The sequence below is a fragment of the Maniola hyperantus genome, chromosome 8 (genome assembly GCF_902806685.2).
Source record: "Maniola hyperantus chromosome 8, iAphHyp1.2, whole genome shotgun sequence".
Classification (NCBI taxonomy): Eukaryota; Metazoa; Arthropoda; class Insecta; order Lepidoptera; family Nymphalidae; genus Maniola; species Maniola hyperantus.
The window spans coordinates 2,293,962-2,319,285 of NC_048543.1; the positions used below are offsets into that span (position 1 = coordinate 2,293,962).

Below are 25,324 nucleotides of genomic sequence, written 5' to 3' on the forward strand. Positions count from 1 at the left end.
TTTGATGTTTTTACTATTTGTTGTTGTAGCGGCAATAGAAATACACATTCTGTGAAAATTTCAACACTGCCTATTACGGTTTACGAGATATAGCCCACTGACAGACAGACGGACGGACAGCGCAGGCTTAGTAATAGGGTCCCGTTGGCATCCTTCGGGTACGGGTACCTATCTAAAAATATTTCTTTAATTTTTCATCCTTTGCGCAGCTACAATCGATTTGAAAACAAGTGAAATAAAACCTCAAGTATATAATAATAAATAGTTTTATTACAGAAAAATACATAACAGTATTTTGCAGATATGCAAATATTTCAATTCCATTAAAATATAGTGCTCAGTGTAAAAAGTGAAAAGAACAAGCGCCCTGCTCTCTGAAGATTTATTGATATTGGTTTTAAGTACAAGTCCCTACGACTTTTCAAAATTCCATAATAATTTATTTCATATCAAAAATGGAATAAATTCTGTAACACTGTGAATCCAAATAAGTCCCGCAAATTGATATTGCGCTGGAACCATGTCTCATTACCATCGAAATGACGTCATTTTGACGTCAGCCGAAATAAAAATATACCATCAGCTCGAAACTTCAGTCTAGTGCTGACGTTACTAAAATGGCGGCCACGCGCATTAGCAATTTGCGGTACTTATACTACTGTTTTTATAAATTACACCGATTTAGCTGTGCTGGTCTAGATGGCAATCGGGGAGGGAACGCCCAGCACACCCGCACAGACGGTGCGGGCGAGTGCGGGTAACGTGCGAGTATGTGGGACGTTCCCCCGCCTCGTACCCCGATTGCCATCTCGACCTATCGCGGACTATACTTTAGAATTGACTAATACATTTTCCATCAAAGGTAAAGTACTTTAAATAGGTTTTTTTGAAAAGTAATCTGTAATTTTCCGGGCTAATTTCTTTTTCACATCAGGGTTTACCTCCGAAAGTTCTTTATCTTCCACGTCCATTGCCGATTTCTGAGGACTTTTCAGATTCAACTTTCCACTATCTTTATCCAATTTTTCCATTTCATCTAATAATCTTGACGTCCGATTACAAGTTTCACTGTTCTCCGCCATTTCCGCCTGTTTAGGTCTCTGTCGGAAAATTGAACTTTGCGGACTTTTTAGATTTAAATTTCCACTGCTTTTGTCTATTTTTTCCATTTCATCGAATAATCTCGAAGTGTGGTTGGGTGTTTTGCTTTTCTCCGTAATATCGGCAGGACTTGTCGACATTCTTTGATCAGTGGCAGACTTTTTGGCTATGTTTTTCGGCGTTTTATGATCAGTGTTTACTTCACTTTCCACTATTTTGTGATCACTCTTCGACATTTTGTGATCACTTTCCGCCATTTTGTGATCACTGTTCGATGTTTTGTGATCAATATCTGCCTTTTCTTTGGAACTAGACGGGGCTATGAGTTCATCATCGGCAACAACTACTTTACTCAAATCTTTTTGTCTGCTTTCGTTTTGTCCGTTGACTTTAAGTTTAGCGGGTGTTATGAATAGTGCATCATCATCATCATCGAATATGTCTGGTGATCTGTCCAGGGCCAGCTCTACTGTTAGCGGTAAGTCATACTGCTCAGTTTCAGCGTTCTGTAACAAAAAATATTATTATTTCACTTAACTAGATGATGCCCGCGACTTCGTCCGCGTGGATTTAAATTTCTAAAAATCCCTTGGGAACTCTATGATTTTCCGGGATAAAAAGTAGCCTATTATTAAAAAGAGCAACCGCCGAGTTTTTTGCTGGTTCTTCTCAGTAGGAACGGCATTCCGAACCAGAGGTAAATTAAAACTACCCGACGATTCGAAAGCGCTTGTAAAAAGTCTACTTGAATAAAAACATATTCTATTCTATTCCTATGTCCTTCCCCGGGATGCAAGCTATCTCTGTTTTAAATTTCGTCAAAATCGGTTGAACGGATGGGCCGTGAAAGGCTAGCAGACAGACAGACAGACAGACACACTTTCGCATTTATAATATTAGTATGGAAGTATGGATTTTGGTTTTGCATGAAAACAAAATCGTTAAATGTTACCATTGGATTGGATTGGAAAACAACACCTCTGAGCATGCTTCAAAACATAGCTGCCTATAACCAATCTATGGACCCCCTAGGGGTGCTGGAATGGCGACCTCGCAGCGGACAGCGCTACATTAGCAGAACCCCCCATTGAGTGGACAGATGACATTGAGGTACAGAGAGAGAGTTGAATGCAGCGGTATTCAATCGCAATACTATGGCGTATGGAATTCATTACAAGAGACCTATGTCCAGCAGTGGACATCTATCGGTTGACGAAGAGGAATGTACTTGTAGATCACTCACACAATCCATAGGTTCAGGCTGGTTGGGAGTTGAACTCTGACTAATGCTCGATGAATCTTTGCCGTCCAAAATCTTCTCCAAGAATTTATACAGATTACATCTCAGTATATCTGTTTTACAGTAATCCAAAATTAATCCATACAGTCCTCCTGTAGACAAAAATAATAAATTACTAACGGACTTTCAAAACAACCGGCCAAGTGCGAGTCAGACTCGCACACCGAGGTTGCGTACTTGGGTATTTTTTTCACGATAAATCAAAAACTATTATGCATAAAAATAAATAGAACTCGTAGTACCCTATAGGTTTTCATGACAGACACTACGACGGACAGACAAAGTGATCCTATAAGGGTTCCTTTTTTGAGGTACGGAGCCCCAAAAAGGAGGAGGTTCGCAATTTGGTGCATTTTTATATTTTTCTTGTTCTCTTCTAATTTAACAAAGATTTCGACGGAAATTCGGCAAACCACAGATAGGGAGAGCCAGCGCATGCCAGACCTTAGTTATTTTATAAAAGCTGAAAGTTTCTCTGCATATAACTAATCTATAGATTTATTCATTACAGTGTCTGGTGGGAGGCTTTGGCCGTGGCTAGTTACCACCCTACCGGCTAAGCCGTGCCGCCAAGCAATTTAGCGTTCCGGTACGATGCCGTGTAGAAACCAAAGGTGTATGGGTTTAGTAAAAACTGCCATACCCCTTCCAGGTTCGCCCGCTATCATCTTAGACTGCATCATCACTTACCATCAAGTGAGATTGCAGTCAAGGGCTAACTTGTATCTGAATAAATTAAAAAAAAAAAAAAAAAAATTGTCCCCAAAACAGGGAAGAACGATCGGCGACTATGAAGTTTGTATCATAGTGGCTTTGGGAGATGCAGGTAATAAAGGTGTAAAAAATCTTACGTCAAAGTATAAAGGGTAATCTAAATATATAAAAGGAAAAGGTGACTGACTGACTGATTGATCTATCAACGCACAGCTCAAACTACTGGACGTATCAGGCTGAAATTTGGCATGTAGGCATCCGATAAGGATTTTTGAAAATTCAATCCCTAAGAGGGTGAAATAGGGGTTTTAAAGTTGTGTAGTCCACGCGGACGAAGTCGCGAGCATATTATGCTAGTTTTTTATATTTTCTTTGGAATAGTATTAGAAATCATGTCATGCATTGACAGACACTTATGAGTCGTGGCAGCACCTTGCTAGACATCCTTAAAAGAAAGTTAAGTAAGTTTAGTGTTAGCTTACCTGTGACGTAGATAATTACTAGTAGTAGTAATAGTTGAATAATTGAAAAAAAACCGGCCAAGTGCGAGTCAGGCTCGCGCAATGAGGGTCCGTACTACAGTCGTATTTTTTCGACATTTTGCACGATAATAGGCTACTTGACACTTTTTTTAAGTTGGTCTTAAATGGTTAATATTTGTCCTATTATATCAAAAAAATTAACACTATATTTTTTTGCGCCCTAAAAACCGTAAAACTTTAATTTAAAAATATTTTTTTCTTAGACAGGTGAAAACACTGTCGGCCATGTTTGGCCGATAGATTATCTGTGCTCTGACGTCATGCATTTGTAAACAACAGCATAACCTCCCAAAGTTTAATAAACATGACTTCTATACTAGTTTACATGAAAAATATAGTAATTATCGTTATTGTATCATCCAAGAATGTAAAAAACGCATCGATAAAGACCACAGGAAAGTTGTGAATTAGAGTGCCCAGTGAAATAAATATACGTAACACGCGAAGACTTGCTTAAAGGGATCCTATATCACTAACGACTGCAACCCAAATTTATTTTTGCAAAGATCACTTTGTTGTAAGTCTTACTTAATAACTTATTCAATTTATAACGAGAAAACGATATTTTTTTACGTTTTAGTTTTTAGAAATATATAAAAATTAGCTTATGCTCGTGACTTCGCCCGCGTGGACTTCATAAATTTCAAACCTCCGTTTAACCCACTCAGGGGTGGAATTTCAAAAAATCCTTTCCTAGTGGATACCTTCTCTTTACCTACAAAGAACACACCCACCAAATTTCATGTATCTAGGACCAGCTGTTTAGATGTTTAGGCTGTGCGTTGATATATAAGTTAGTCAGGACTCTAAATTTTATATATATGGATACTACGTTAGTCCCCGCGTGACATAGGGATGACATTTCTTTGTTTACATATTTACACTTTGTCACATCATGGCTGACAGCGTTTTCTGCGTTTCAAATAAAAATAAAAATTGTATTTTTTTAAATTGGATTTATATATCCATCCTGCGTTTTTAATAATTGTTATTGATATATTTCGTTGTCTTAAGCAAAATACTATAATAAATAATCATTTATTGGACGAAATTAGATATGAGTCAAGTAGCCTATTCAAAAACTATGATGCATAAAAATAAATAAAAATCTGTTTTAGAATGTACAGGTGAAGACCTTTCATATGATACCCCACTTGATATAGTCACTCACTTGGAAAGTTGAAAATACTAATTATTAGTTCATGACCACAATTTAATTTTTTTTTGTGATCTAACCCTAAATTCGCGGTTTTCAGATTTTTCCCCAAATGTCAGCTATAAGATCTACCTACCTGCCAAATTTCATGATTCTAGGTCTACGGGAAGTACCCTGTAGGTTTCTTGACAGACAGACGGACAGACAGACAGACAACAAAGTGATCCTATAAGGGTTCCGTTTTTCCTTTTGAGGTACGGAACCCTAAAAAAACTAACCAACAGTAACGCTGTGCTTCTCAAGCAAGTTATACACTCTCATGATATCGTCTCTCAGCTTCGCGTCGCCGAAGGTGTAATAGGCCATGGGTCGGCCGGCCTGCGTCAGGGCCATCGCCTGCAGAAGGGCCTTTAGGGCTGCGGTTCCCCCAAAGGCCCCGCAGCCCCAGTTCCCCGTGGCCACTCCGGGATAGTGTGGCCCGGGGTCGTCTGAAGTGTAGAATGAAAACCCCACCCAAGCCTAAAAAAAAGGGCAAAATCAGTATTAAATTGTAGAAAAGAGTAGTTGGAGTCCAACCTCATAATCATTTTTGTATAGAATGTATGGAGATCTTTAGAGTTGTTTGTTGCGCGATTGTTGCATACAATCAAAGTCAAAGTCCCTCTCTCGCTCATATGACACCGCGTCTATGTCTCACTCATTTCCCTATTTCCCTCTTCCTCTCTCTCCCTAGCCTTCCTTATTCAGCTCCCTGTTGACGGCCTCTTTGCGGTGCTCCATCTATGTCTAGGCCGCTACTGGTCTACGACTTTCTCACTCACTTCCCAATCTCCTTCTCTTATTCTCTTCCCTATCTCCCTCTCTAACCCTCTCTAGCCTACCTTATCCCTGTTGAAGGCTTCTTTGCGATGCTCGTGCAGTTTAGTATGAAAACCAGCGCATCTATGTCTAGGCCGGGACTGGTCTACGACTTTCTCACTCACTTCCCTATCTCCTCTTATTCTCTTCACTATCTCCCTCTCCCTTCCTGTCTAGCCTACCTTATTCAGCTCCCTATTGACGGCCTCTTTGCGATGCTCCTGCAGTTTAATATGAAAGGACAGCGCATCTATGTCTAGGCCGGGACTGGTCTGCGACTTTCTCACTCACTTCCCTATCTCCTCTTATTCTCTTCACTATCTCCCTCTCTCTACCCCTCTACTATCTCCCTTCCTGTCTAGCCTACCTTATTCAGCTCCCTATTGACGGCCTCTTTGCAATGCTCCTGCAGTTTAATATGAAAGGACAGCGCATCTATGTCCAGGCCGGGACTGGTATACGACTTTCTCATTCAGTTCCCAATCTCCTTCTCTACTCTTCCTATCTCCCTCTCCCTCCCTCTCTAGCCTACCTTGTTCAGCTCCCTGTTGACGGCCTCTTTGCGATGCTCCTGCAGTTTAGTATGGAAGGGCAGCGCGTCTATAGCTAGCACGGCACAGCGGCGGCGGCCAGAGGAGTCATATGGCGTTTCATCATTGTGGTCTCCCGACCATTGGAAACTGTGGCCATAGCCAGTATAAGTACAGAATTGTTCACACCCTGAAATGTTATTATTACACTTTAAAAAAAAAAATTGGTTCAAAAATCTAATGGGAACATCGCCGAACGTTTTGAAGACAATGGTCTTCTTTTCTGGAAAGTCCACTAATTGGGTATTTTCCTACTTTTGAATTTGATAAATATTATTACTTTATTATAAACTAGGATAAAAATAATGACGTGCGCTGAAAAAAATATTAAAATCCAACAAAGATTTACAAAGTTACAGGCATTTTAATTTTGGAGTGGGAGTGTCTTCTATCCCTTTCTCGAAAAACGAAAATTTGTATTAAACCGCACGAAGCTACTATGGCATTAGTAAGGTGTGACGTCAAAATGCTATATCGCTATCTCTGTCTTGTCAGAAATATTTAAATGCTTATATCTTTTGTGTTATTTGATCGATTTAATTATATAGTATATTAGTATAGTATATTTTATTTTGTTTTTAACTACGACATGGAAATCCTTATTTTATTTTATCTGATTGAGTAATGTTTAAATTTATGATTTCGTAAATGTAATGAACTAGAAAAAAAAATTTGATGTAATTGTAATATTCTTTAACCATTTGCACACCAGGATCTGGTAGAATGTGTCAGGCAACTCAACTGATGTAACACCTACATGTACCCACATTCCAGCGAATAAACGTTTATTTATTTATTTATTTTAGTTTTTTCAGTTTACGTCATTATGTTTTTTCAAAAATTGGAGTCAAATACCCAATTCCCTTCAGAAATTCCGCTTAGTCTGTCAACTGATCGCAGATAAAACCAGGAAAAAGGGACTAAGAAAGAATACAAACTCACCTATCATCATGAGTGCTTCGTTAGGTCTCAGGTACTCGGTGAAAAGCATGGATATCATGAGTTCAGGGCATATCACGAACCTGATCTCCTCCTGTACACTTCCGTAACCCAGAACCCCACCGCCGAGGAATCTGAAAGAATACCATTTTTAACTAACTTTTAAAAGGTTCTCAATTAACGTACTTGGCGGAGAAATCGCGTAACGTAACACACCGGCCAAGTGCGAGTCAGGCTCGCACACTGAGGGTTCCGTACTACAGTCGTATTTTTTCGACATTTTTCACGATAATTCAAAAACTATGATGCATAAAAATAAATAAAAATCTGTTTTAGAATGCACAGGTACCTTTCATATCATACCCCACTTGATACAGTTACTAACTTCGAAAATTGAAAATACTAATTATTAGTTCATGACTACAATTTGATGTTTTTGTGTGATCTAACCCTAAATACACGGTTTTCAGATTTTTCCCCAAATGTCAGCTACAAGATCTACCTACCTGCCAAATTTCATGATTCTAGGTCAACGGGAAGTACCCTGTAGGTTTCTTGACAGACAGACAGACAGACCGACAGACAGACAGACAGACAGACAGACAGACAGACAGACAGACACACAGACAGACACACAGAAAACAAAGTGATCCTATAAGGGATCCATTTTTCCTTTTGAGGTACGGAACCCTAAAAAACAGACATTTCAATTGAGAACCTGCTCCTTTTTTTAAGTCAGTTAAAAATATGCTATGCCTGGTTAAAACCCTACTGTTTACAAAGCTATTACACTGATCGCGAGCAATTTACTCTTATTCACTGAGGAGTTCCGTTCTCCATCTCCGAAGATATTCATCAGATGTTTACCAAATTAAAATGAGACCACTTATGAAATTGACTGAGTAATCGCGTAACAAACATACAAAAAAATTGAGACCCTTTTTTTAAGTCGGTTAAAAATCAAATAGCATTCCCATCAAATAGAATTTTCAGTAATATAACAACAATGGCCCCAATTCTGAGCACAATCTAATTTTAAAGTATTCGCATGCTCTTCTTACTAATGTAATAATATGAAAAGAACAGACACAGTTTATCAGTTTTAAATTTAATTTTTAGATGTTAAAACCCGTGATTTTAGCGCGCCGTCGCGAACCTACTGTTTAAATTTGTATTGTGCACTAAAATTTAGAGTCTTTAAATGTGAAAGGCATGTTCCGTTCCTTTTTTAGCATTAGTAAAAAGAAAAGGATGCAGATACTCTAAATTTAGTTTAGAGAAAGACAAAGGAATCGGTGCCAGTGGCCCCAATTCTCTAGTCTCTCTCTAAACTAAATTTAGAGTATCTGCATCCTTTTAAAAGTTAGTAAAAATACTAATGCTAAAAAAGGAACGGAACATGACATTCACATTTAAAGACTCTAAATTTTAGTGCACAATACAAATTTAAACAGTAGGTTCGCGAGTGCGTGCTAAAATCACGGGTTTTACCATCTAAAAATTAAATTTAGAAATGTCAAACTGCTTCTGTCCTTTTCATATTACAATAGTAAGAAGAGGGCGCGAATACTCTAAAATTAGGTTGTGCTTAGAATCGGTGCCATTGGCACTGACTCACTTGTTAGCGAAGTCGACTTGGATCAGCCCGTGCGCGTCTTCGATAGTGCTCTGCGGGTCCACGTGTACTGGCAACTCTGCCAGCGGCTTGGCACTGCTCTGCCAGTCCGGCAGCGCCTTTGGCGGTACCGAGCGTCGACTGAAGGTGACCACCCCCACTGGCACTGTACTGGAAAGTATCGCCAACGCGTCACTACATTAGCATTGGCTATCGTTGTAACTATCCATATATGTACATCATCATCATGATCAACCCATCACTGGCTCACTACAGAGCACGGGTCTCCTCTCAGAGTGAGAAGGGTTTTGGCCATAGTCTACCACGCTGGCCAAGTGCGGATTGGCAGACATCACACACCTTTGAGAACATTATTGAGAACTCTCAGGCATGCAGGTTATCTCACGATGTTTTCCTTCACCGTTAAAGCAAGTGATATTTAATTATTTTAAAACGCACATAACTTCGAAAAGTTAGAGGTGCGTGCCCGGGATCGAACCCCCGACCTCCGATCAGAAGGCGGACGTCCTACCGACTAGGCTATCACAGCTTTTTATTGTATTATATGTACATACTAATAAGTAATGCCATAAATACGAAAGTGGCGGTCTATTTCTTTACCTATCCTTTCACGGCTCAAGCGTGACGACGTCTAGCCCCCGACGACGGGAGGGGAAAGGGGGGGGGGGGGCATAAGGAACATGGAGGAGACAAAAAAATTGTAGGTAACTTTTAATATGGAAATATGGGTACCTTTACGTCAAGAGTGAATAGGCATCTTCTAGGCAAACGCGCTCCATCTTAGGCTGCATCATCACTTGCCAGCAGGTGTGATAGCAGCCAAGAGCTAGTCTATAAATTAAAAAAAAATTAGATACAAGGTGTGGGGGTAATAAAATATAGCTTACCTTTTCTGCAGACCCGTCTAAAATAGTGACATAGGCACTTGATTTTTTCCAATATATGCGTGGAAGGGGTACAGTTGTACAGTCTGAAAAAAAATATACATTTAATTGTTGTATAGAAGCAGGTGTTACTTTGCAGAAGTTCATGATAAACAAGGAACTTTTCAACCCAGTTCCTCTTTCACCTCTCTACTATCATTTTTTTTTTTAAAGAATATTAGCCAAGTTAAATGACTAATATTCCCCTTTCCTCTCCAACTATGCGTCAAGTTGTGCTAGGAGTAGGTACGACAATAGTGCAACGGGCGGGGTTTGAACCGTCGACCTTTCGGTCCATCGGTTTCCAGTCCACTCCTCTACCCGTTGAGCTATTGAGGCTTATCGTACCGCAAGGTGTCGCCAAGGTCTGCACCCATACGTAGTCGAAATCCCACGGATACGAAGCGATTTGACTCCTCATTTTTGATTCGAACCGCTAAGATTTGGAACACCCTTCCAGCATCAGTTTTCCTCTCCAATTATAATATGGGTACCTTCAAGACAAGAGTGAATAGGCATCTTCTAGGCAAGCGCGCTCCATCTTAGGCTGCATCTACACTTGCCACCCAGGTCTGATTGCAGCCAAGCACTAGTCTATAAATTAAAAAAAAAAGGAACCAGAAACTTACTCTTCTAAATATATCAAAGGAAAAGGTGACTGACTGACTGATCTATCAACGCCAGTGGCGTGCACAGGACTTCAAGCCAGGGTATGCATTTAGGTATGAACTTATTTTACGGCCGGTTATAATGAAAAATAAGCATTGATTTATTACAATGAGGGTAAGCAGTGCGTTTATGCCTCTATGAGCTGCACGCCACTGATCAACGCATAGCTCAAACTACTGGACGGATTGCGCTGTTTGGCATGCAGATAGCTATTATGACGTAGACATTCGCTAAGAAAGGATTTTTAGAAAATTCAACAAAATATTAGTTAAGAATTTGCGCAGTCCTCATCCGCTGAAACATACAAATATTTATGATGCAACATGCATGGCGATATGCATCGCCCGCCCTCCCACTGCTAGACATGCAGAAAAAGCTAAAAGCAGTAGACAAGTATGTTTCGGCTCTAAATACTTACGCATTAAAATTAATAAATGGATACGACGAGTACTCTGCGTCCTTTTTATGTGAGTTTCTTCTAGGAAAGGTGCAGAAGAATGCGTTCGCTAATAGAGAGGATATCTGCTGTTGAGACAATGACACTGAGCGGTTCTTGTGTTGCCTGCAAACATTCAACTAAATATTGAAACTTGTCTATGCATTTGTCTGACCTGTTAAGGTCTCGTAACTTCTGAATAAAAGCACTATTCAAGTATAGTATGGTCGAGATGGCAATCGGCTAACCGCTAACCCGGCGCGGGATAGTGCGGGTGACGTGCGGTTGTATGGGGCGTCTCCCCGCCTCATATCCTGATTGCCATCTTGACCTGTCGCGGACAATAGGTAGGTGTGTACTAAAATTTGTCAAATATCAAACAATATAAATAACGGGTATGCAACACAATAAATACGAAGATTGAAACACGAAGCGGTTCTTGTGTTGCCTGTGGAAATTAAATTATATTGAAGCTTTATTTTAGCCGAGAATGAAGCGAGGTATCGAGTCTACTTGCAAGTCTAGTCTAGTCAATTTGCATTCTGTCCATCTGTCAAAGTAAGTAAGTAAGTAAAAGTAAAGTAAAATATGCTTTATTGTACACCAAAACAAAAACAATAGACATATAACAAATACAGCATGTACAATAGGCGGCCTTATCGCTAAAATAGCGATCTCTTCCAGGCAACCTTAGGGTAGAGGATATTATAAAAATTAAAGAAAGCGGAAGGGGTGTACTAATTAAATAAAGTAAATACACATAATATACGTATGTATATATATATATAAATGAAAATACAACAGTAAATAAGAGAGGAATAGACGACAGATAAGTGGAATAAAAGTAAAAATAAATAAACACATCAAATGTCAAAGCAACATAAGTTTTGAATAGACGCACATAGGTAATAACTTCAACTTCATCTCTACATAGTATAAAATAAAGTCGCGTCCCGCGTCTGTATGTATGTATGAACGCGTAGATCTTTTGAACTACGCAACGGATTTCAATGCGGTTTTCACCAATAGATAGAGTGATTCAAGAGGAAGGCTTATAGGCACAGTTTAATTCTCAAAAATTAGAGATCCTTAGGGAAATTGAAATAATGTGAACTAGGTCGAAAAAAATCCTCTCATTTGAGAGTTTCCAAGGCATGCGCTGCATAAATGGTCGAAGTTACACAAAAATAATGTATAGTGAAATTGTTTCTCTTACAAAGTTCTACAAAAAAGTTTGCGATAGCATACATGTATCTTTGAAGGTTGGCTCACAATACTCGATTTTATGATTTTGAAATGTGATCTCAAACAAAGCCTTACTTTCGAGGGTGTTTTTACTGACATACTATTAGTTATCTTCAAAATAAAATAGTTAATCATCTGTAATATTCAATTTAGACCAAAATTGCCCTTAATATAATTTAATTGAGCCTCAATAGCTCAACGGTTGAGGAGCGGACTGAATTTCGAAAGGTCGGCGGTTCAAACCCCACCCGTTGCACTATTGTCGTACCTACTCCTAGCACAAGCTTTACGCTTAGTTGGAGAGGAAAGGGGAATATTAGTCCTGATTAGCATGGCTAATATTCTTTAAAAAAAAAAAAAAAAAAAAAATTAGAATAATATCTTACGAGATATCACAAAATCAAAATAATATGAAATGTCGTAAGATTAAAACTAACGCGCAACAAAACGAGACGGAGGCGGCTGTGCGCAGCGCCTATAATCTCCTCACTGACACCACACGAGTAGATATCTGACATCACATTAGTATCTACGTTGCACCCCATGCAAAGCCGAGGCGGGTCGCTAGTAAATAATATTATGTAAATAAATCAAGCAGTGATAGCCTAGTGGTTAAGATGTCAGCCACCTATCGGGAGGTTGGCGATTTGATCCCGGGAATGCACATTTAATTCCCATTGACCTTTCCTCAGTAGTAGGCCAGTGATGGAGTGATCATGATGATGATGATGACTTACTTCAGTAAGGGTATAGGTGCTTGTATCAACTTCGGCAATGCCAGAGCTAGCTTGGCTATTTCAGGCAGAGTGACATCAAAGAAATACTGTGCCTCATCTTCATCCAAGGACTAGAAATAAATTGTATAAATTATTGCAAGGATCTGATGTTTTCACACACACACAAAACATATCAATTTTAGTAATCTAATCCGTACTAATATTATAAATGTGAAAGTGTGTCTTTTGGCCCATCTAGATTTTGACTATATTTAGTAGAGGAACATGCACTACTTTTTATTCCAGAAAATCAAAGAGTAAATTCGCGCCGCAAATTCACGCGAATCAATTCTCGACTCTAGTATCATAAGGTCGGATGTGGATTTTTACTACTTTTCAGGAGAGCCAAAACAAAAATGCTAGGGAAATCGGGTCATACTTTCTAAACTACTAGAGATACAATTTCAGTTGTTTTTGTAATATTTAACACTTAACTGTACCTATCATTAACCATTACTAGAAATACTTTATCATTAATAAATAAAATATAAACTCACAATTTCTTCAAAATGGACGATATGCGACTTTATGCTGGTAATATTCGTAACTGTGCTAAAAAAGTGTGTGCATAAGTTGTAAACCAACTTTATGGCTGCAATTTTTACTATTACAAATTTGAAATAAAAGTCGGATCTATTACTTAATATTTCATAATACGTCTTAACTGATTATACATAAGTAATATTCGGACAAAATATCACAGTAGTTATCTCACAAAAAACATTTAGGAGTTTTGTGAGATAGCAACAATGTACCTATCTGATTTTTCTGAAACTGATTAGTTAGATCTGAAACATAATAATTGCATTCGCCCGATAGTCTGACCATTGCATCCGTGTAAACCTTGTGACTTCTGAATGAATGAAAATAACATTTACAAATTCACAAATAAAGCCCATTAATTAAAAACAACGGGCAAAAATTGGAAAAAAAATTACAAAGTAATTAGAAACCTACAGTGGGCCAAACATTTTTTGTGGAATTGCATACATGACGGTTACATCAATATAGAAATCTAAAACATGCCAACATAGCCTGATTTTCCTTATAATGATTAGGTACGTAAAGTAAGAATGGAGGTCAGCAGGTACCTACTGCAAAAGGTGGTTATATTTTACAGTGGATAATGGTTTCTCATTATGTCGTATATTGGGCGAAAGCGGGGAAGAATTTTAAGTTTATATGTACCTATAACATACTAATGAAATACAAAAAAGTCTTCTTTAAAGTAGTTTTTATAAAATAATAACACCCAGCATTATTGCGTTAGTTGTAGCCAGGTAATATATTCCGAAATCTGAAAATCCCCGCCGTTCTTATTTTTTTTTTTGATATAACAAACGGTCTATCACCTTTGTAAAGGGATGTGGTCTTTAAAAATATGTTGTAGTGCCAAATCAAACTTATCAAAAAGTTTTGTTTCCTTCGCATGTTCATGTAAACTGTGACCAATCTCTTAGTTTAGTAATCTGCATTGTTTTCAGCTGTTCCCTTTTTTCTATTTGTGCATGGATTACATCTTACTCCACATAGGTACATGTTGCATTTATCACTTTTTAGTATAATAATCATAAGTAAGCCATAACAATTATCATGCTCCGATTATGACCAGACACAATTATCAGACCACAAAGTCAATTCTTCAACAATTTCGAGAATACTTTGTTTCTTCTCTAGTAGATTAATGAAATAAGACAAGATACTGTTTTATTCCTTCCTCTGCAGCTGATGTTTTCAGACCACATTAAAGTAGCAACACTGCTGGTAGCATCATGAATCGTTTTTAAGGTGCAGAAACTACGCAGGTATAAGGATTTACTGTTAGTCAAATCCGGCATTGCCACTTTTGTAATAAAAAAAATACTTTCTGCTTTCTTGAAAATTCCATTGCTTCTGTTTCGACTGTTCTTTTTAACAGATACTTTTTTAAACTGTTTCTTTCGTGTTTTAGTTAAGTTTTTTTATTTTTTTACTTTCACTTTTATTAGTTGTTTAATTAATAAATTAATTTATACTACATTTATATTTAAATTAACATAATCATCACATATTGTAGGTGCCTTATAATTTCTGCTCTCGATTAATATCAAATTCGGTAGATTATAAGACGGGTAAAGAAGAAAAAAATTGATTAGGTACTCTAATTTTTTAAGGCTACCTTAAAAACTAGGGCAATAAATTTTTGAACTGATGATTTGAACTATGATTCATAAAAAACACCATAAATGCACGGTTTTTGCTTAGTGGGGTATTATTATAATATAGTTTTAGATTTCCATGGTGTGATTTTCGTGGTCCTAAAAGATTTTCTAGTCAACATTTTCATAATGTCTTCAGCTTTATTCTGGCTCTTTACTTTTTTCCCGCAGTTTAGTCCAAAATTTTGGTGAAATAGGATGGATCTCTTACCTATTAATCACATCAACTTTAATGTAGTCACAAACAAAAAGCTTTATTTCAACTTACTTCCATGAATTTTATTGCAAAATTATTTATATTACAAGGCAAAAAGTCTTAAATGATTGACAGTCCAAATATTAATACAAAAAATTCGAAGCATAACATCTGTTGTGATTTTACCTAACAAAATTATTACATATTTTAGAAGCAGAAGTGCGTAACTGCAGTACCAGCTAGTATTACAAATAAACTTATTCGTAGCATAATGGTCGAACTCAAAATACATCTATCATTTTTCTCCATTGCTTTGGTGCATACATACGCAAGTCAAAAAATATAATTATGGTTCTCCAAATTTTTAGAATGTGTTCAGATACGACATTATGCATGTATTTATCTTTGCAACGAAAAGAGATAGAAATACTGGTGTCAGCTTGGCAGAAAGAGCCCGAAATGCTCATTACCTTTATGTAAAAAAGTGAGTTTGGTCGGAAGTACACATCCGACCTTATGATACTAGAGTCGAGAATTAGTATCAGGCCTTGCGTAAGTCTTATAGGACTTCAGATAAGTAAGTTTATTTGTTCCTGTAGTCTACAAAGTCAGTCATCAATTTTAAAATAAATGGCAATGATTCTGAAGTCTTTTTCTAAACTTCTAGAGAATCTGCATCTTTTTCTTTTTAATATTGCAAAAAACTGACAGAAAATGAATTTTAAATTAAAGACTTTTTAGTGCTATACTCTACAAAAAAACACTATGCTCAATACTGGCACCTAATGTCATCCCGAGGTTTGACAGTTTTAAATCAAATTAAGTTTGTCTGTCCTTTTCTTTTTAAATCATAAGATAAAGATGCAAACACTATAAAATTCAGCTGCCATCAGAATCAGTACCGATGTTTAATCATTACCTCAAACAAACTATGCAAAGAGCGGAACTTCCATTTATCTTTGAACTGTGAGTTGTAACTGAGTATAGCGGTGGCCAACTCTTTGCTGTTTCCGATGGGCTTGTTGAGAGCATCCTGTATCATCTCCCATCTACTCTTCAGGTCAGTCTCGCCGGATCCCTTTTGAACAACAACAAATTAAGTATATCTAAATATAGAAAACGAAAAGGTGACTGACTGACTGATCAACGCACAGCTCAAACTACTAGACGGATCGGGCTGAAATTTGGCATGCAGATAGCTATTATGACGTAGACATGCGCTAAGACAGGATTTTTGAAAATTCAACCCATAAGGGGGTAAAATTGGGGTTCGAAATTTGTGTAGTCCACGCGGACATAAGCTAGTACAGTAAGCGGCCGAAAGTAATGTACATCGACCTTTAGAAGGAGATAGCAGATTATGAGAGCATTGTTGTGGTAGCTCGTGACATAATACCATACAAAACAAAAAATAACGTATTTTCACGGACTCGGATTGGATGAGTGCGCAACCGCCGTAATAATGTGGAACTAGTGATAATAAATTCAACATCAGTCCTATTATTTTCAGATTCCTTTTAAAATGGAACTAGTAATTGAAAACCGGCCAAGTGCGAGTCAGGCTCGCGCAATGAGGGTTCCTTACTACAGTCGTACTTTTTCGACATTTTGCACGATAATTCAAAAACTATGATACATAAAAATAAATAAAAATGTGTTTTAGAATGTACAGGTAAAGCCCTTTCATATGATACCCCACCTGATATAGTTATCTTACTTCAAAAATCAAAAATACTAATTGTAAGTTTATTACCACAATTTAATTTTTTTTGTGTGATGTAACCACAAATTCACGGTTTTCAGATTTTTCCTCAAATGTCAGCTATAAGACATACCTTCCTGCCAAATTTCATGATTCTAGGTCAACGGGAAGTACCCTGTAGGTTTCTTGACACACAGACAACAAAGTGATCCTATAAGGGTTCGGTTTTTCCGTTTGAGGTACGGAACCCTAAAAAAAACATCAATAGTTCCACCATCAACGAATGCCTTTTTCAAAGTTTGTTATGTTAATAACAAACTAACAAACAAATACTAAATAGTAGAGTAACTAACAAATATAATATAGTAGAGTAACTCACTTTGGGAACAGGGTACAAGCTGTGTTTGGAGAAAGGCATTCTAATATGTTCCTGGTCCCACTTGTCTCTTGCAACCTGGGGTTTGGGCGGTCGGTCGACTTGTGTACCACTCCCAGGTATATGGTATAGCACTGCGTGGTTATACCCTGGTTGCACCAGCGGGAACTCGGGGGCACCCCAAGGTGACTGGGACCCGATGATGTGGGACATAGGGACCCCTTTCCAATCATTGTCAGAAGCCATTGTGGTACATGGTACGATACTCTTTAGTAAATTAACTGGAAATAAATAGAAAGATATAAGCTGTGATAGCCTAGTAGTTAGGACGTCCGCCTTCTAATCGGAGGTCAGGAGTTCAATCCCGGGCACGCACCTCTAACTTTTCGGAGTTATGTGCGTTTTAATTAATTAATAAATATCGTTTGCTTTAACGGTGAAGGAAAACATTGTGAGGAAACCTGCATAATGTTCTCCATAATGTTCTCAAAGGTGTGTGAAGTCTACCAATCCGCACATGGCCAGCGTGGTAGACTATGGCCAAAAACCCTTTTCACTCTGACAGGAGACCCGCGCTCTGTAGTGTGCCGGTGATGGGTTGATCATGATGATGATGAAATAGAAAGAAACGGAAATCATTAAAATATGTTCTCAGTCTGGCACTCTTGGGATCCAGTAACCACTTAAGCAGAGTGGAGAGAAACTGTGTTCAGCTGAAGTGATCCCTTACAGGTAATTAAACGAATAGACCACATAGCTAATGGGTAGATTTTAAGGGAGGTAAAGAACCAAACATTAATCTATATTCCATAGTTAAAAAAAAAGAGGGTAAGTAGGTATAACTTATACCTACTTATATTAAATTGATACAATTCATTAATTTAGGGACAGAACAAAGAAATAACATGTTAAATGTGGTAAATTTTGACTAGCTCCCTGGCGCAGTAGTCTTATTAGTGTGAGGTCCCGGGTTCGATTCCTGGCAGGGGTTTAGCGTTTTAGCGTTCCAGTACGATGCCGTGTAGAAACCAAAGGGGCATGGATTAATAAAAACTGCCATACACCTTTCATGTTAGCCCTCTTCGCTTAGATAGATAGCACGGAAATCACTTTCGCCTGATAAAACAATAATTCAAGATATTGGTTTGACAGGTTTATATTTTAAATACTAAAGAAAAACTTATTTGTAATACCTACTTACAATTTGGACTGAAACATTTAATTAAATTTCTAGTTTTAATCATGTACCTATTAAAACCAACAAGATTTTATTTTACTAAAACAGATCACCACGATAAAAGCAGATCACGCAGATCACAGACGCAGATCACTAAATCACTGCAAAAATGGCAAATTGCATAAACCCGGATTACTGGTCTGTGGCAAAAATCAACCAAAGAGTATATTATAATCACTACGTTTAACCATACCATAGATAATTTTGACCACCATAAGCGTAAAATTTTACCTATTCTGAATAAATAGGTAGGTACCTAGGTACCGTAAAACGGGGTGAATAGGAACCGGGGTGTGAATAGGGACAAAACTGGGAATGAGATTTGAACGTAAAAATAATACCCAAAACAGCTTAGAATTTTGGTAGCATTGTTTTTCCCTATAGTAGAATATTTGATCTTTTATTTGGCATCACTGAACCAGAGACAAATTGATATTAAAATAACGAAAGCGTCATTGCAAAAACGTTGTTCAAAACACGCTAAGCCGTAGGTCTCAAAACTTTGTTTACTTTGACGCAGTACGAGAATAAAACAGTAGAAAAACTATTAGAAATCATTAAACATTTATCTAAGAGGCGTCACAAAAGCAGATTTGTCTAAATGTTACATATTTTTCTGTAAAAAAGAAAAAATTGGAAACCAAGTGTTTTTGGCTTTGCCATGGGGATTATAGGTACGGGAAAGGGGTGGATAGGAACGCTATACTTACTGAATTGGAACGAATCAAGGTTAAATAGGAACAGTAAGGTTTATATAGGGACAGGGCTGTCACTTTAAATATTTAATTAAATTGTTCAAAAAAATTCTTCCTTCTTGTGTAGTCGACTAGTAATTTACTGTTTAATATTGATAAATAAATAAATAAATAAAAATATTTTTTATTCAATTAAACTTTTACAAGTATAGGTAACTACACTACCTACTTGTAACAGTTTAATTAAATAAAAAATATTTTTATTTATTTATTTTTGAATCGTCAAACCACTGATTCGGAATGCCAGCAACCAGCAAGAAACTCGGCGGATGCTTTTTTTTAAAGATTTGATACCTACTATGCCATGTATAATAACATTTGGTATGAAGATAACTATTAAGACATAGGCATCCGCTAAGAAAGGATTTTTGAAAACTCAACCCCTAAGGGGTTGAAATAGGGGTTTGAAATTTGTGTCGGACGAAGTCGCGAGCATAAGCTAGTTTTGTAATATTAGAGGATAGAGCTAACTTGTGTTTGACAACCCTAACCTTTTTTCCCTATTCACCCCTTTGCCATTCCGTTACACCCCGGATCAAGTATAAATAGGGACAGCATATATTTTGATTAAAATATACCAGTAATTTATCATTATTTTATATTTTTTGGATGTTTCCTTAGAATTCTTACAACCGGAGATGCTTACAAACAGTTAAAGCATCATAATTTGTACCAAAACATCCGTAAATTTCAATGCGAAGTTAGATTTCGTACCTATTCACCCCGTTTTACGGTACTCCTTCGTGATTTCTTCAATCTACGCGATTGGCGAAATAACTCTATGTTGGCGAAGTAAATTATTGTGCCATGGTGGCACTACCAAAGAGTATATAATCACTACGTGGCACTACCAAACGCCACTAAGCAAGAAACAACAACAAATAATTTGAGTTTGAGTTTAAAATCATTTACAATATTTGACTATCAACAATGTTACCCACAAAGAATGTCTAAGTACTACTTCTTCCTATGTCGATAGTTACCCATAACGGAATAAGAATGGTTTTATTTATGATGGTCTATTCTATGGTATGGTAAGGATGGTTTGTGGTAGTCAGCTGTATTGAGCTGTATTGTCAAAAAAACAACAAAAACAAAGCAAGGACTTTCTGTGTTTAGAAAAATCAAAATACACCAAAATAGATTTCTGAATTTTAACTGAAAAAGTTGATTATTTCCACATGAATAACTTCGGAACAGTTCTTGGAAAGTTTTGAATTCATTCGCTTTCAGCATAGCACAGCAGTTTTTGTGATGGCTCTTAGGAAATCCTCAGAAATCCCCAAAGATGCGGTGATTTTGGATGAAATGGAAGCTGCGGGCTATATTTGGAACATCATCGCCGACTGGGAACCTTTATCAGACATGTAATATCCTTTTTATTCTTCCGAAATATTAAACTAGATTGTTACTCTGTCAGATTTTGCAAAAAGCTTATAATTAAATCATAACCTATAAATCTTTATTATATTTTTTTAAATATGTGTCTAGTCCACAATGCTTTATTAGGTAATTACCAAAGGCACTCGTACATAAAAATGAAGAATTTTACTTGAAAACATATTATTAAAGTGTATATTAATTCAAATAACTTATTGAGAATAAAAACTGTAACCCGACTATGGAAAAGTAGAAAAAAAAAAATCTAACTTGACTAGGCATAAATAAAATAAACTAAAATGTAAGAAACAAGTTAGGTGTTTGAGTAAAATAAGTCTTTTGATGTGTTAGATGTGCCTGTTTATTTATGTCTATTGAAGTCTTCTGGCAGTTTCACATTAATAACGTTATAATTCAATTGCAGTATGTCGTGCGTATTTTTTATTCACTTCAATAGACCTTATGGAAGCTTCACTTCATACATGATAATAAAATTTCAGATGGTCATTACGCTATGGTGCAGTGGCATTAGGTGCGGTGAGCTCCCTGAGTGGTCTACTCATCAACAAACACTATAGATGGAGGTTCAAGTTGGGAAACTATGGCTATTTGTCCTCAACTATACCGATTGTTGTTATGCCAGGCCTTCTCACCTTATTGTTTCACAAACAGGTAAGGCCCAAACTACAAACTTAGAGTAGCAAGATACTGCCAAGAGATTAGCTCAGTTGTTGCCTAAAGAGCCAATTTTGAGCCATATTGGCTGTTTTATTTTCATGCTTTGTCAATACTATCATTCCACTTTCCAAATGCAAAAAATCAATAATCTGTGTAGAGCGTGTGAGGCGCGTGAGTGGAGTGTGTATGGTGTGTGAGTGGAGTGTGTATGGTGCATGTGTGGCGCGTGAGTGGAGTGTGTATGATGCGTATATGGCGCGTGAGTGAAGTGTGTGTGGTGCGTTAGGTATGTGTGTGGAGTGTGTATGGTGCGTGTGTGGAGCGCGTGTTAAACTGTATAGCGCGAGTGTGGAGAGTGAGAGATGGGTTTGGAAATTGTGTGTGGTGCGTGATTGGAGCGTGTATGGTCGTGTGTGAAAGTGTGTAGCGCGAGTGTGGAGCGTGAGAGATGCGTGTGGGAGCGTGTATGGCGCGTGAGTGGTGTGTGTGGAAAGTTTGTAGCGCGTGTGTGGAGCGGTTGTTGGAGCGTGTGGTGCGTCTGTGGAGCCTGTGTGGTGCGTGTGTGGAGCCTGTGTGGTGCGTGTTTGATGTATGTGTAGTGCATGCGTGCTTGATGCGTGCGTGTATGCGGTTGTGTGGTGGATGGGAGTAAGAAATAACTATCTTAATTATGTTTAACTGTTTTCAGCTAGTCACAACAAACATACTGCTCATGAAAAATAGTGCATGTCCAATATGTCATGAAATCAGATCAGGAGTTGTGCAATTAGGCTTTGGCATTGCATACCCGATGCTATTGGCGCCGACTTCAGCTTTAATGGTAAGTGACTTGATAGAATAGAATATGTTTTATTCAAATAAACTTTTTACAAGTGCTTTTGAATCGTCAGGTAGTTTTAATTTACCACTGGTTCGGAATGCCATTCCTACCGAGAAGAACCAGCAAGAAACTCGGCTACTACTCGATACTACAGTTCACAACAGTTAGAGAACTTCTAATAAGTTATTACAAAACATCGAGGCTTCCACGTCACTGACAGGCTTCAAATGTACCTCAAAAGGGGTTGATCCTTTCTTACCGGATGCCTACGTTATAATAGCTATCTGCATGCTGAATTTCAGCCCGATCCGTCCAGTAGTTTGAGCTGTGCGTTGATAGATCAGTCAGTGAGTCAGTCCTTTTCCTTTTATATATGTAGATATTGCCAATTTATTTGACTTTGACTATTTGTTCCAGTTCGCCAACAGATACTCCACATACAGGGTGCCCCATTTAACCGAAGGCGCGAAAGTAATGTTTAAGTTCCTTCGCGTCCACACAAAGTCGTTGACCGGTACTCTAGCGTACATCGCAACGCTGCAGTTGGCCGCCTCGGCCGTGGTCACATACTTAGAAATGAGAAATAATATTACTTTAAGACATAAATTAGCTGAAATCGAAAGGAAATTAGAAAGTGGACTATCGTAACTATCACACAATCAGCAACTATACTCTATCCACGGAAAGAAGTTAGTACAGCACTCTCTCTGTTAATCCCATACAAATGACAGAGCCAAAAATCTCAGTGGGCGTTAACCATTTTCAAAAAACATTCGAAATTCAATACGAAATTTTTTTCCAAAAACATTCGAAATTAAGACTGAGATCTATAGAGCGCACTTTGACTTTGCTCAGCCTTAAGATGGAGTTAAAACGAGACAGATTTATGTTAGACATATACATTTGTCTTGTTTTTACTCTGTCCTAAGTCTAAAAAAGTCTGAGTGCCCTCTATAGATCTCGCCCTCAAAAAGAAAACATGGTTTCGATTGTGATTGGTTGGTGTATCAAAATGGTTAGCGCCTACTAAGATTCCTCTAACATTTGTAACAGAGAGAGCGCTATACTAATTTATTTTCGCGGATAGGGTATATAAATAATATGTAAAAAAAATATTTAGCGCTTAAAATAGATTGTAAATAGATTATATTAAATACTAGTCTTGATTTATATAACATTGGTTTCATTTTAAAAATTCCGTTGTATAATATGCAGTAGTTTATGTATCCTGGGGTTTGTTTGTCCTTTAATCAGGTCGCAACAGATCGACGTGATTTTGGATGCGCTGTAGCAAAGAGTAATATAACTACTTACGTTCAAGTAAGTAGTTAAAGACCTGGGGAAGGACAGCCTCCTGCGGGGCGGCCAACGTGTAGAACAAACTCTTAATATTTGCAAGAAATTGTAAGGAAGACGCGCGAACGTGTCCTTAGGACACGTTTGCGCGTCTTCCCGCTCGGCACCCGTTTTCGACTAGGGTCGAGAGCGGATGCCGAGCGGCATGTAATGTATGGCATCGCGCACGCTCCTCGCACCGCAGGACGCACCCGCTCCCACCTGGACCGTAGACTTAGCGAGGTCAGGCATCCGCTATTAAAGTACAGTACGCGGCAGAAAGTAATGAACATCACCTTTAGAATGACATTTCGGCTTTATAGAGCGTTGTCTCATACCTATATGACGTTTTGTCGGTCTCAACGACAGCGACAACGCTCTACAAATCTGCTATTTCCTTCTAAAGGTCGATGTACATTACTTTCGCCCGCGTACTGTAGGTATGTATGTAAAAGAAACACATGTTTTATGACTTTTGGCAGATATTTTATTATCAAGTCAGAGACATTATTTTTCGATCGTTTTAACAAAAAAGCATCGATATAGTAATAACAACAATTTGTATTAAAAATATCGACAAAGTAAGACGGCCACTTACATACTATTTACAACAAATAAACCTTATTATTTTAAACATATCTATTTTTTGATATTTTTCATGTTTTAATTTTTTTTGATTTTTCTCTTTGACTTTGCAAATTATAACAATAGTTAATACCCTAATATAACTTAGCACACTTTGGGAATACTTTTTTTCTGTCAAAACACACTTTTATTTATTTACACTGAAGCAATATGCGACCTGCTTCAAATGGCAACAATTGGCACGTCCAGACAACATCGTGCTGTAGAATTTTTTTTTTGAAAGAATATTAGACATGTTAAATGACTAATATTCCCCTTTCCTCTCCAACTAACAACTCTGCATCATCTCTGAGAGTTGTGACTCGCGGGGTGATTACCTACGTAAAATGTTGCAGTAGCGACAGCAGTAGCAATGCGACAGTTCATTTGCTGTCTCTCTCCTTCTTATTATTTTGCTTTGTGGCTATTGCTGTCTCTCTCTAGCCGCTGTTACGTGTGACGTTTGACAGCAATGATCGCGAGATTGACGCCTGCCGCGAGATACGTAATCACCCCGCGGTTTCCATTAAACATAATGGTAAGAATATTTTTTGGGATAACAATACGGTAGTAAACTCCCATATCTTTCCGCCTGACTCTACCCATAAGTTCAAGGTAATTTGTGGTAGGTATAGGTGACGCTAATCTTTTTTAATGCTCTGAAATTATGAAGAGTATATGTCCCGCAAATTGTTAATGGGCGTGGCCGCCATTTTAGTGGCGTCAGCACTAGACTGAAGTTTCGTGCTGATGGTATATTTTTATTTCGGCTGAAGTCAAAATGACAGACATGACTGACATGAGACATGGTTCCAGCGCAATAGCAATTTGCGGGACTTATAGCGTCGTATTGGCAGTAAACAGCACTGACCTCTACTAATACAATGTTCGCTGGACCTGCGATTGTCGACCTGTTTTTGAAGCACCTTGATTTTTGCCATTGTGGCGTTGATAGTAGCAGTGACCGTCACGTGAGCGTTCTCGGAACTAAATGTCCGTCAACATAGTGTCAACAGTGGCCCTACCGCGGTTGTTTGACAGCTACAATGTCACGATCGCAATCATCTCTGATTGGTTAATGCTCGCTCACTATTGGCCACAATACATTGTTGCAAGAAGAATCGCACAAATTCAGCCA

General features: G+C 37.9%; 2 protein-coding genes across 5 annotated transcripts; one reads left to right on the forward strand and one right to left on the reverse strand.

Moving 5' to 3' along the window:
* Positions 1-248: 248 nt before the first annotated feature.
* Positions 249-18,696, reverse strand: Parg (Poly(ADP-ribose) glycohydrolase). Of its 4 annotated transcripts, XM_069500276.1 has the most exons (13): positions 18,678-18,696; positions 18,559-18,645; positions 17,361-17,638; positions 16,199-16,357; positions 12,847-12,956; positions 10,847-10,990; positions 9,724-9,806; positions 8,819-8,981; positions 7,204-7,334; positions 6,204-6,391; positions 5,092-5,332; positions 2,345-2,493; positions 249-1,607 (listed from the first exon to the last, which is right to left on the reverse strand). In XM_069500276.1, the coding sequence occupies exons 2-13, from the start codon at positions 18,599-18,601 to the stop codon at positions 873-875; spliced, it is 2,424 nt and encodes an 807-aa protein (XP_069356377.1). In that variant the 5' UTR covers positions 18,602-18,645; positions 18,678-18,696; the 3' UTR covers positions 249-872. The 4 variants fall into 4 exon arrangements, with proteins under 4 accessions (XP_069356377.1, XP_034826888.1, XP_069356379.1 ...); XM_034970997.2 differs by lacking the exon at positions 18,678-18,696 and having other exon boundaries at positions 18,555-18,647; XM_069500278.1 differs by lacking the exon at positions 18,678-18,696 and having other exon boundaries at positions 18,551-18,567.
* A 1,526-nt stretch (positions 18,697-20,222) lies between these two features.
* On the forward strand, positions 20,223-23,588 carry LOC117984373 (uncharacterized). The gene is made up of 4 exons (XM_034971003.2): positions 20,223-20,716; positions 21,230-21,401; positions 22,096-22,227; positions 22,645-23,588. Exons 1-4 carry the CDS (start codon positions 20,604-20,606, stop codon positions 22,873-22,875), a joined length of 648 nt encoding a protein of 215 aa, XP_034826894.1. The 5' UTR covers positions 20,223-20,603; the 3' UTR covers positions 22,876-23,588.
* The last annotated feature ends 1,736 nt before the right edge of the window (positions 23,589-25,324 follow it).

Bases quoted from the DNA above. Each gene is read 5' to 3' on its own strand.
- Parg (XM_069500276.1), bottom strand. From the start codon at position 18,601: ATGATTAAAACTAGAAATTTAATTAAATGTTTCAGTCCAAATT. The intron at 5,333-6,203 runs GTAGGCTAGAGA...CCTTTTTTTTAG, and splicing joins TCAACAGGGAGCTGAACAAG to GCTTGGGTGGGGTTTTCATT. The intron at 2,494-5,091 runs GTTAGTTTTTTT...TTTTGTCTACAG, and splicing joins GAAGCACAGCGTTACTGTTG to GAGGACTGTATGGATTAATT.
- LOC117984373 (XM_034971003.2), top strand. From the start codon at position 20,604: ATGGCTCTTAGGAAATCCTCAGAAATCCCCAAAGATGCGGTGATTTTG. The intron at 20,717-21,229 runs GTAATATCCTTT...ATAAAATTTCAG, and splicing joins TGGGAACCTTTATCAGACAT to ATGGTCATTACGCTATGGTG. The intron at 21,402-22,095 runs GTAAGGCCCAAA...AACTGTTTTCAG, and splicing joins CCTTATTGTTTCACAAACAG to CTAGTCACAACAAACATACT.